Below are 13031 nucleotides of genomic sequence, written 5' to 3' on the forward strand. Positions count from 1 at the left end.
TAAAGGACTATCTAAGGCATTTTAACTGTTGTATATAACATAACCTTGCTTTTTCTGACAGTGTAAGCAGCACTGAACTGTGGTAATGAAGTCAGACTTAAGTCGACACAACTCCCACTCTTCCATTACAACCTTTGCCATCCTAATCATCGAGTACATCTTAAAGATGGGATTTGGAGTCATCCCCTGGCACAAGCATGAGAGATGAAAGTTAAATACAAGCCAAAATGATGGTTTAGACTAAAGAAGTTCATCCAACAACTCCACTTCAATCAGCTGTGTGGGCCACTGGACTTGACAGCATGCTCTTTGCTCACTGTGGTCACTTTTATCTCTCCATTTGGACTGTTTATCGAACATTTTTATTTTATCCAGCGTCCTTTTTGACCTGAAATAGTTTTGAAATGTGGCATGCCAGTGCAGGGATACTTTAAAGGGATAATTTACCAAAAAATGTTACAGAAAATGTTCTTGTTTGCTCACTCATGTCGTTCCTTTCATATGCGGAGTGTCAAAGAAGATATCTTGAAAAATGTCTCTTTTGTTCATACATTGAAAGTCAATGGGATTCAGCTTGGTTTTAGACAAAAACAATTGGAAATATATATATGTATTTTCTCCAGAAGAAAACAAGTCAAAGAGGTTTAGATCGAAATGAGGCCACAATTTGTATTTTTTGGGTCAACTGTCATGATTTTAATTTAACCATGTTTTGAAAATGTTCACTTCATCCTCCTACTCTTTATAATCAGCTTTTGCTAAATTCAGCCGTGAGCGAGAGTCATTCTTAGACACCAACAGAGAGCGGTTTCTGCCATTAAGGTGTGAAATTCCTCCTCAACTGAAGCTGAAGCCAAAGGGTTGAAGGAGTTCAACTGTTGAGCAAATGGATTGCTATGGATTTATCAAGTATACAGCACTGAGGAACACTTCTCAGGGAAACGGATGGATGGAAAATCTCAGCTGTGATTAAACCACAACCAATTTCATCCTTGGGAATTAAGGAACACTTCAGTCAGAATATCTTGCGAGTTGAGTTTTAGAGCTTGGAGATTATACCAAATTATAGTCGTTTTCAGCTACACCTGCATATTAGCAGTAAACAGCATAGCGGTCCCTAAGGGAACAACGTCTAAATTCCCACAAACATCATCATTTCATAAGTTAGTTAATGACAGAGAACTGCTGCCAGCTCGACCCTGCACATGTTCGCTGAAAAAACCCAATTCCTATTGCAATGCCAAGTTTGATGTGGCTTAAGGAGCTAATTCAGAGGATGAACTTCGCTCTAGCGGTAAATGAATTGGTGTATTCTGAGCGTTGTTGAGAGGTTATGGTGGAGAGGGGATGAACATAGCAGGTGCGGTAGCATGAGAATTGCACATTCAGCAAGAAACACTCCCAAAGCTCTGGATTTTCAATGCGAAGTTATGGTTTTGGCTGCAATCTCGCTTTTGACACCAAAGTGACAACCCGCTACTGAAGCACAAAGGCTGTGCATGAATCTTTCTTCACAGTGAAGTGACACACATTTTTCTGTAACACAGATCTATTGCACCTATGTGGCACAAAAGCTTGGCACGCTTTTGCGTTTCCTCTTGCATCAAATCTCCAAAAGTCCCACTTCAATGCTTGCTGATATTTAGCTGGGCACTCATATAACCGAACACATCTGGACTCACCACAAGTCCTGGAAGGCCCTGCCAGCACCACAAGGTCAGCCATATTGTCCGAGACTCAAAAACATGGCCTTGCTAAGAGGCTAATAACTGGGTTCTTTGATACAGTAATTATGATTTTGTTAGGGAGTATCTAGTATCGCAAAACCACATATTTGAAGAATAAAGTCTAGTTTTCTTCTTACACCCTAAAAAGCAATATATTGTTGATTGATATGTAAACAGTCAGGCACTTTTCAGTTAGTTTGGCTTAGTCTAAAATAGTTGATAGCAAAAAAACTAAAGTGTCAGTCCAAAATACAAGAGTTTTATAATGTGCATTTGTTCCCGAAAGAACTGAATTTTATATATTATAAATAATAGAATATTATAATATTAGGGCCTATATAGAATTTCAGAGAAAGAAACTTAGGCAGGCTTGTGCATAGTTTATATGTCTTTGCCACATTTTCTGGTAGCACTAGAAAGGCTATATATATATATATATATATATATATATATATATAAAAGGGTATTTTATAGTCTTTGACTGCAACCACTGTATTCTGTTTCCTGAACAATGACTCTTATGAGTCTATTTTTAATGAATCATAAACACAGAGCACAACCACTGTATTCTGTTTCCTAAACAATTACTCTTAAGACTTGATTCTTTTGATGAATCATAAACACAGAGCAAAACCAGTATCGTCCTCTTATGATGAGTCATTCTTTAAAAAAAAAAAAAAAATCTAAATTACAATTGAACATTTCTTAATTTAAGTTGTACAGTACGAGTGAAATTTCAGTTATTCACATAACAACACTTTTCAATCGTATTTTATGAAAAAGTGTTCGTTGTTGCTTAGTATTCATTATATAAAAGCTTGTAAATAGCAGTAATTTGATTAATTAATTAAATGTGGTTTAGACAAAATGAACTCTTTTGGCAATGGAATTGCATTTTATTACCTCAAAGTAGTAAAAGAATCATTAATAGGTCTGTTCATGAACCAAATTTATTATAACCCATTGATAAGCGTGAACATGATTTGTTTTCATGTTTTCTTTTTCAGGTGTACTATAAAGCCGCCCCTTGTCATTACTGGCCACAAGCTCTACCAGCTGAGCTACAGTAGCCGTAAATGGTTTGAAACTACAGAGTAAGCTTACAGACAAACTTAGAAGTTGTTTATCCAAAGGTGAGGGATCACATTCAGCCTCTACTTATTCTGAATAAGGCCCATTAAACCCCCTCAGAATTTAAGGAAGATTGTAATTGAACAAATCCCCTATAAGAAGCTGAGCAGGGCCATGCAGTGCAGGATCTAAATATCTTTTTGTTTGTTGTTTTTTGATGTTATCCTATTGATCAACTTAGCATAAAATGCTGGAAACATGCCAAATGAGGAGGAACAGCTGTGTTAAAAAGATCCCTTTAACAACTTACAACATTTTCACTCGAGTTTAATGATTATGTGGAGACACAGACAGTGACAAATTGGACGCTAAGGGTTTCAGTTTCAGCTTTATTGAGAAAACAGAGGAGAGAGCGAGATAGAGAGAGAGTGAGAGCGCATTCTCCAGGGAGCGCATTGATCCGACAGTTCACTTGGTTTGTATATTTCCCATTTACAGTGCGAGGGTCCGACCCAGTGACCCGGCAGAGTCCATCCCAAATACAGAGGAGGAATAAATAAATAAATTAAACTGCGGATAGTTGGAGAATGTTTGTGAGCTCAAAAAAGCGAGCGGACACACGCTGAAAACAAATACGGAAAACTGAACCAATGTAGAGACTGATTATTAAACAGGCACATAGAGTAAGAGGTAAGCCATGTGTGGATGGTGAGCCTAGCTGTTGGTTCTACAGTGTGTAAAGTTAGCTAAAAGTGATCAAACATCCATCTGGGGAAGTGCTCAGCTGGAAACATGAATCATAAATATTTTTTTTTTGTCTTTCCAAAAATGAAAAATGCTGCATGAAACGTGAGTGAGCTGTACTACATGTGATAGATTTGACAGTTTGAAAGGTACTGTCCCTGCTAATGTGGGCGCTAATGCGTGTATTAGCGTGGCTGTCGTGTGGGCGCTAATGAGGCTGTATCGTGTTTGTTGTTACAGAACAAATGAAATAAACTGTTTCTAAACTGAGGAACCATTTAGGCGTCCTTTGTTTTCTGAGCTGATGATTCAAAAAAGAAATTGAAACTTGAGTGATTTGTTTTGCTACAGATTAATTTCCTTCTCTTTGTGAAAGATAACACATGCTAGATTTATCAAGTGCAATCTCTGGCATGTAAATCCAAGTTTTTATCCTATAACCAGCCAGTCAGTTACCATAATTATGCTACTAAATGACAACTCGGTTTAAAGAAGTAGTTTTGTAATTACTGGTTTTCCATGTTTCCTTTTTTTAAAAGCTTTTTTCATTTTTGGGGGTAGGATGAGATTTAGGAAAAGCAGCGTGAGAAAGGAATAGCTGTACTGCTTAGAGAAGTTGATAACGTGGCTTGGTTTGAAAATATTTTTTTCTTTTCCTTTGCTTTTTTTGCCACGTTTTACCCTCTGCATCACTAGGGTGCTGCCACAAGTGTGTGAGTGTGTGTGTGGTCTTCATTAAAGACCCTGCTCTGCAGGACTTAAAATCCTGCTAATCTGCACTCACTTATTCATTATTTTCCTAAAAAGCAGAGATTTGGGAGGGAGAAAGCTAAAAGAAGCCTTAAGCCAGAGTCAAGATGTGCTACAGACAAAGCGATTGAGATAAAGCACTAGGACACAACCATTTGTGGCCGTCGCGCACATAAATAAGCAATTTTCATAATTTTTGTGCACAGTCAAAGCAAATTAGGATCATAAAAGGCAACTTGCTAAATTAAAGGGTATTCATTTGAACTCAAATTGGGAAAGACGTTTAAATCATCTAATGGATGGAACAGATTTGCCTGCATTTTCTCTCTCCCTCTTTCTCTGAAACACGCACCACTGTGTGAAACTTTCCCATGAGAACAGCTCAGAAAACAAAGTCCTGCCCGTTTCCGTACACCCGTAACAAAACAACCAGCGAGGTATCCCAGCAACAGTGTTCTGCATATGAGGCAAGATGAACGAATTATGACAATTAAACCTCAGAAAGTCTCTAGCTCTAAGCTGATTTCCTTTCCTGGAAACAAAATATTAAGTCTTTTTTATCTCTATTTCACAGAGTAATTCAAATAATATCATAGCGTGCTGCTCGCAGCAACTTTTTTCCATTATAAACAAATACAAAATAAAACAAACCACCCCAAATCCTACTTTAAGAAGACCAACCGAGAGAGGAGGGGTTGTGGGAACAGTGTGCTTGAGGCCATTGACCTCTGACTTCCGGACTGCTACAGATGCTCCTTGACTGACCCAGTGGGTGGAGCCCCTGCCTGTCACTCACATTTGGACACGCCCCCTTCAAGAGGCATCATTCAATGCCTCTTTTTTTGTCTTCTTATTTTAGTGTGCACCTTTAAATGTGCACTGTAGAAATAGACACACACAAAGACGGTTGGGAGAGAAGCAAGGGAACTTCCAAAGGGAACACAAAATTAGAAGTGGGGAAGTGAAGTCAGAACAAGTCTGATTGTATCTCGAGCCTTATTATTAGTCTAGGCGCTCCTTTCTGTGAAGCTTCAATAATGGTGGCGACAGCTGGCTGAGTATATTAATAGATAAACCCTTTGAGCAGGTACAGCTCAGAATCTATCATATTGCTTTTGATGTTTGGAAACACTGACAATGTACAATTCAATGGGCAAATACATCAGACTTTCAAAGTGGTCCACATTTGCAGTTGACCGATAGCTCCTTAGTCTCGTCTCGAAATGAAGCAACCGTCCTTGCGGATATAAATACAATTTTACATTTGAGTGCTTGGTCGATTCCCCCGCCTGTGTCTTTCAGCGACGGCCCTTCTCCCATTGCTCAACCTTGTTGAACAAGCTTGGAACGTGTGCGCGGCTGCATTTGTGTGTCTACTGCAGTTTTAGGTAGCTGGGAATAGAGTAGTTGAACATTAGAAAGTCCAGTTTGTAGAGTTGGTACAGCTGGCCTTGCTGCAGAGAGCTGATGTTATTGAAAAACATGGCTGCCATTTGGTCGGTGGTACGGGTGGATTTGGCATACGTCGGGAAACGCAAGGAGTTGCCCACCCCTGCCAGTTTGAGCACGTAGTTGGCGTCCTCCTCCAGAGTCTCGTACTTGCCCACCAGGTCGTAGTGGATGTGGCAGGGGTGGCAGAGCGAGTAGACCGTCTGCCAGTGTTCGTTGAGCGGAGCTTCTCTGTGAGTGCCCGGGTCCACCAGGTATTCAGCGAACTCTTGAAACTTCACGTCAGCGCCGCTCTGGAGCGCCTCGGTTGTTGCGTTCTTGCGGTACCGCCGTACGATCTTTGTCCCGTAGCGTTTGTGAAACGAGGTGTTGTATCGAAGCGTGAATTTGTTACGGTAGGCCGACACCAACCGCTCAAAGGGCTCGCGCACGAAGAGGAACTTGAGGTAGCTCTTGAGCCGGTGGTTGATGTCGGCAATGCTGTATTGGTTGAGGGTCTTGAGGTTGGTGGGCACGTGAGCCTCGTTTGATGGGATCTCCATGGGGTCGCTGTACTTGCCCCGGCCACTCAGCACCATCATGACTCGCTTCCAGTTGGTGCAGGCCACCTTGGGGACGTAGCAGTAGATGAGCTCGTGTTCCTCGTCCACCACCAGGTGCTTAAGGTCGCTGGGGGTCAGGACGCGACGCTTGCGGCTGGACACGCTGTGGGCACGACATGTGTCTGCCACCTGATCCCTCCGTGCCTGATGTAACACCGCCGCCGCAGAGAACTCGGCCTGAGAAAGAGAAGAAGAAAAGGTAATGGTATTAATGAGAAAACCAATAATGTAGGTTGAATGGTTGAACATAGCTCTGGGGCATCCAGTTCTTCTCCTGGAGGGCCAATGTCCTGAGGAGTTTAACTCCAACCAGGTCCAATACACTTGGCTGGAATTTTCTAGTGAGTCTGAAGATCTTGATTGCTTTGGTTCAGGTGTGTTTAATTATGTTTTAAGATAAACTCTGCAGTACAGTGGCCTTCCAGGACCCGGTTTGGAAATGCCTGGCATAGCTATAGCAATGCCAAGGTCATGGGTCTGATTCTTAGGGAATGCATGAACTGATAAAATGTAGACATTCAATGCAATGTAAGTGGCTTTGAATAGCAGTGTCAGCCAAATGCATAAATGTGAAATATAAAGACTTATTTCCAATGTGCCATTTAAATCACTGTAAAGACCATACAGTAAATCAGCAGGCTGCCATAAAGGGGAAGGTTTTGCACCAGACATTATTAAAATCTTAGCTTAAATCTTCTACAGATGGGACACTTAATTGTGCTTCCTGAGATCTCCCGTCCTGCCAATCTTAGTTTTAACCCTTTAAGTTTATTTTAGATGCAACATCCTGTCATTTCAAATAATAAGTGTGTTTAATTAAAGGAAAAATATTAAAATATCCTAAATAAATAATTGACTGTTCTGTCAATATACTGAAGCCAAAGTAAATTACTAAAATATTATCTTGGGACTGAGCTGACTTTGATTTCCTACTTTTTATAACTAGACTGTCAATAAAATTACACGAGAATTTTGACACATTTTTAAAAATACAAAATTAAAGTTACATTTTAAATGAACTTTTTTTATATAAGAAAATGTGCCTCATTTTGGCCAAATTATAACAATCCCAGAATGCACTGCACTGCACGAAGGGACAAGTTAATCCAAGAAAACTGATAAAGGTGAGAGAAATATTGTAAAAAATACTTTCCAAATGAGTTTAATCTGATTAAAATTTACTGTTTTATCCAGTATTTGTGCATGATATTTGATGCTTTCTATAATCATATAAATGTTAAATTCTATTGCAGTCAATTATAAGTCTTCCAGCAAGCAGTGTTATTTTGTGGTGTTTTTCCTATTAAAGAGTGCTCTTAAAATCCTGAACTTCTTCCACTCTGTAACAAAAGCAATGAATACACACCATCTCATCTCACCGCACCACATCAAACAAACCCAAGCCTTGTGAACAGTACTGCTGAAGGCCTGAGGCAGTGAAAGTGGAATCTTGCTGAGCTGTGTTGACCCTTCCCTCAATCTGCTCAATAGGGGCCAAAGGTAAAGGTCAGTCTTTCAGGTCAGTGGCGAATGTTTGACTAACAATGCAGTATTTAGCATATATGCAGGAGATTTTCAAGTAATTCAGACATGCACTGGAATCTGTGTGAACTATTCCCATTTGAGATATCTTTAGTAGCCGAAATCAATATTTCTAGCTCTGGTTTCACTCGATTTCATCAAGTTTCTTCATGTTGGATGTAATCTAACATTTACAAAGAGAACAGCACTGTACACTTCTCCAAAATCATTATTCAAACCTACAGCCACCCACATACTCTGTCTCTCTCTCAGTGTGTGTGTGTGTGTGTGTGTGTGTGTGTGTGTGTGTGTGTGTGTGTGTGTGTGTGTCAGCCTCTTTCACTCTCTTTTATACACACCCACTCTCATCAGTTCAAGTGCTCTATTCCAGTGGAATTTTCCCAGAGTTTGTGGCCAGTATCTCCGACAGGTTCAAAGATTCCTTGAATAAAGAGCCATTGCATCACCTTTTTAGCAGATAAATTAATATGGTAACTGAAACCATGTCTTTGCAGATACAGAATGCAAGATTATGTTGTGTAAACATTTATTCTTAAAAGCACGCACAAATTTAAATTCTGTAATTTTCTCTCCCTCATGTCATTCCAAATCTTTATGACGTGCTTTCTTCTGCAAAATGTCTTTCTTCAGTCTTCTGCAGCTTTGTAAAATATATCACACAATACCTTATTTTGTACTTTTATGGTGCTTTTTGTAATTTTTAAAGCTTGTTCCCATTCATCTTTATCTGCTTTCTTTTTACGGAAAAGAGCAGCATTAACAATCAACTAAACATCTACTTTAGCATTCCACAGATGGAAGAATGTCATACAGGTTTGGAATGACATGGCGGGGGTGGGGAGGCTTTGGGGTGAGTAAATGATGACAATTTTCACTTTTGCATGAGCTATTCCTTTCAATTTAAAAAATGTATATGAGACTGGCGGCATGAAAGAATTAATTGCAATGAATAATCATAATGAAATGAACTCTCTCTTCCACTCAGTAGCTCTGTAAAATAGTTAAAACTACACACTGAGCCTCATCAGAAGCAGGAGCGTGTCTGTATTTGGCAGAGCCGTTCAAAACGCTGAGAGCTTTTCTGGGAAGCGCAGTCTCTTTATACATATATAGCTAATGATACAGTGTCCACTCCAGACACGTCAGGACTTTGGTAATAGAAAACCTTGATATAAAAGCTAGAGCGGATTTTCCCGCTATCTGCCCTGAACTCCATTATGCAGGGGTTTAGATAGGAGAAATGGGGTCGTAAGAGGTAAAAAAGGAGGTGAAGAGCGGTGAATGTGAGGCAAATTAAAGTTGGATGGCTCCTGGTTTAGCCACTTTTCTCTTTCCCTGAAAAACCTCTGCAGGTCCATTTTCTACAAACCTGTTTTCTGCTATTTTTCATGCCTTCCTCTCTCTCTGATCTGTAATGCAATCGACCATGGCATCTTCACAACAGTACATCCACAGGGCAGAGAGTGTGCTGTGTGTTGAGAGGACTAACAACAGCTACACATGTCAATGACCAAAGCTACGTTCAGTCAAGTCTGTGTTTGGGATTGAAAGTCATGTTTACCAACAGATGTGACTCTCAAATAGCCCTGTTCATACAACAGCTTACAGAAGCATCTCCAATACTGTATATATGAACACATAACTGAAGTCACGCTCCTCTTCTGTTGTCACAATAGCTATGAATAATGCCTGTGATCACAGTAATGAAATTAAATAACAGAGATTGGATTTCCATAACACTAGAAAATAGTGGTCAACCGATAAGGTTATCACAGAAGAGCAATTTGTCCATTATGACCAGCCAATAAGCTGCTATTCATTTTATTGCAATATAACTGATCAAATGAATTATTTTAAATATGTTCATTAATGTGTCAAACAAATATGAATTTTATTGCATGCAATGCCGTGCATCTAAAGTATAAATCATCCGAGCACTGTATCCTAACTGAGGCTACCGTCCACAGGTTTTGTAATCTATTCCCTCCTGTTTCTCTCCTGCGCTCACACAGATCCAACATCAATCTTCAACACACACTTTCACCTCGTTATCACAGAGCAGACAACGGTGCTAAGATGTATGGGCTTTTTCTCGGCCTATCTTTCTTTGTTTCTCTCTCCCTCCCTCAGTATCTCCCTCTCTCAGACAAAAACACACGTTCACATGGTGCTCTGTCAGTCTGTAGACGCCCTGAGCTAATTTATTCCCAGCACACCAACACGGATAGCTGCTTTCCACCGCAATTAGATAGCTGGAATGCATTCACATTACAAAAACACCAGAACGGCACACACAAACAGATGCCCACTGAAACTCTGGCGGAGGTTTGTGGGAGAGAAAAACAGACATATTTGCATTCAGTAGCAAAATGCACTAGTAAAGATTCAGCATTGTGAATTATTTGTATATGTCGAATAATGAGTCAAAGTGAATGAGTATACATCTGGTCATGTGATCTCAAAATGTTGACCCTTCCATATAAATTTAAGCAGCTTTTATTAGGCTACTAATATGATTTTAACCATTTCCCCATCAAAAGTATCCTTACGCACCTTTAATGAGATTCAAATCACACAGTAAAACACCCAGCTGGCAGTAGCCCGAGGTAATTGTAACATTTTGTCAAGTCGATACACTACAACAGGGCACTGAGAGCAGATATGCGTGAGTGTGTCTGAGCTACGCTTGTGTTTGTGTGCGGTGCATTTATTTTCACCACCTTCAGGCTTTCCTGAAATAGAAAGAATGCAAAACACCGTAAGAAGCAAACATAAACAGCACCGGGAGCTAAGCATTAATAATCACACATTCAAAGCGTCTGTCTACCCGCCAGAGAGAGCGACGGGATGTTTCTTAAATATATTGGCACTTTTGGCCCTGTGGAAGTTTAGGTAAACTCTTAAAAATACTTTCACACTCTAATTTACTTAATTTGTCTATTAATAATGTTCATCCTTGAAAATAAATGGAATGCAAGCAGAATGATGTCATTTTTGTGGTAAAAATATTTTCAATAGATAGCTATTTCAATTGATATATTATTAAATATTTAATAAATACTTTTGTTTTTAAGACTATATATATATATATATATATATATACATTATAATTATTATATATATATATATATATATATATATATATATATATATATATATATATATATATATATATATATATATATGTATTATATATTAAACAGTTGATTCTATATAAATTATTATATTATATATCATAAATGTGAACCTAATATTTTTTTTTATCAGAAAAACTCTTTTTATTTAGATCTTTTTATTTTTATAATTTTATTCATATAATGGTTGGTTGCATTTTTTGTTAGAATAATAATTTGTATTATTGCAAAAACATAGAGTATGATGGATTTTCTAAATGTGAATCTGAAAGTCTTATTGAAAGATCAAGTCAGTTCACAGAAAAATGAATCTGTGCCCATATTTTCAAAAACAAAAACAAAAAAAAGAAACAACACCCACTAATGTCTAACTGAAAGTTCACTTCTGCTTTTTAAGAGATTGATTTTCGGTCACTCAGGCTGTGATTTGACCCTGTGACCGCCACGACCTCAGAAGCTGTCAGACCAGCTCTTATATGCGTGAGATGAATTATTAAAGAAAGTCAAAGCCTTGCCTCTCTCATCCTTTCCTCCATCTGTCCTCATGCTGAGATTTATCATCCATTTATTTGAGCTCAGAGAGGGAGATTAGCACACTCAAAGGGCTGAAGTTTAACTCAGAAAATACATTTGATTTCCTTACTGGAGACCTCCACTATAAAATGAAAAGACTTTCAGCATCATTACTCCAGTCTTCAGTGTCACATTTAACAGTGTTTCTTATAGTTATCGAGGCTGAAAACTATTTTTCTTTTTGGTGGGTGGGGTCTGTGGATGACATCATGTTACATCTTTACATGATGTTTTGGATGAATAGGAATTTATAAAAAATAAAATAAAATGAATAATAATTTCCCCAAATATAAATTGCTTGAACAATATAAATGCCAAATTAATGTGTCCTTGAATACAAGTATTAAATCACAAAAAAATAAAATAAACAGTAATAAAAATCTTTCTTCTCATAACTTTTGAATGGTAGTGTATCATGGTTTCAGAATAAATATTAAGCAGCAAAAACTGTAGGCTATGCCAACATTTATAATATTCATAAATACTTCTTGACAACCAAATCAGGTTATTAGAATGATTTATGACGTATCAGTGACACTGAAGACTGAAGTAAATGAATAATTTTAATTTTATTAAAACAGAAAGCAAATTGCAATTTTACATTTATATTATACAAATTGCATTATGCAATCTATTTAAAGCAAATGTAATAAATAAATATATTATATATAAATAAATATATATTTTCTCAGATCCTTAATAGAACCTGTCACGCTGAATTTCAAGCAGAATTGGTGCTGATACACAGAAAGTTTATCCTTATCGTTCTTATCATCGTGGACCCGTCAGGCGATGAAGATGATGATGATGATGATGATGACATATGAGTCCTGCAGAGCGCTGCGTTAGTTTGTGCGCGCGCGGGTCTGTGTGTTTGCTCAGTAAACACCAAACTTCAAGCCAACTCTCAGACAGTTAATACTTCTTTTTAGCCGTCGCATACACATATTCATACACACGCGCGCTGCTGATAAAGGTGTCCTTGTGCGTCTCTCCCCCTCACACAGTCCCCGCTTCGACGCGGTGCTCTTCTTGACGGATCTCTTGTCTGTCTCTCAAAGCGAAGACTTGAGTTAGTGCTGCTGCAGTAGAATTGATCCCGTGTCAGTGAGAGGAGGAGGCGAACGCGCTTCACAAGAGACCAAATCAAATTTTCCGAACTGTAAAAGCTGAAGCAACTTTTCCATGATTTCGCTAACTGCCACACAGCAGGGATGATCTCAGTTGTTCTCATAAACACACGCGTTTACACGTCATTTTAATAAAGTAGGCTACTAAAAAGTTCTAGGCAGGTGATGATATCATAGCATGGGTCTATTGTTGCATCATCCAACATGACAATAAGCTTTACTGTGGATGTTTTTACATAATTTAAATTTTTTTTTTCATACATAAAATAAGGGATTTTAAAGGGGTCATGAACTGAGAAACCAAAATTA

General features: G+C 38.5%; 1 protein-coding gene across 4 annotated transcripts in view; it reads right to left on the reverse strand.

Moving 5' to 3' along the window:
• Positions 1-3167: 3167 nt before the first annotated feature.
• The window catches only part of LOC113059045 (carbohydrate sulfotransferase 11-like), a 53985-nt gene continuing 44121 nt past the window's right edge, over positions 3168-13031 (reverse strand). For all 4 annotated transcript variants that reach the window (XM_026227292.1, XM_026227281.1, XM_026227301.1 and 1 more), the window contains exon 3: positions 3168-6520. In XM_026227292.1, the coding sequence (XP_026083077.1) occupies positions 5666-6520 (855 nt within the window). In that variant the 3' untranslated portion in view covers positions 3168-5665. The remainder of the gene's footprint in view (positions 6521-13031) is intronic.

The sequence above is a fragment of the Carassius auratus genome, chromosome 4 (assembly GCF_003368295.1).
Source record: "Carassius auratus strain Wakin chromosome 4, ASM336829v1, whole genome shotgun sequence".
Taxonomy (NCBI): Eukaryota; Metazoa; Chordata; class Actinopteri; order Cypriniformes; family Cyprinidae; genus Carassius; species Carassius auratus.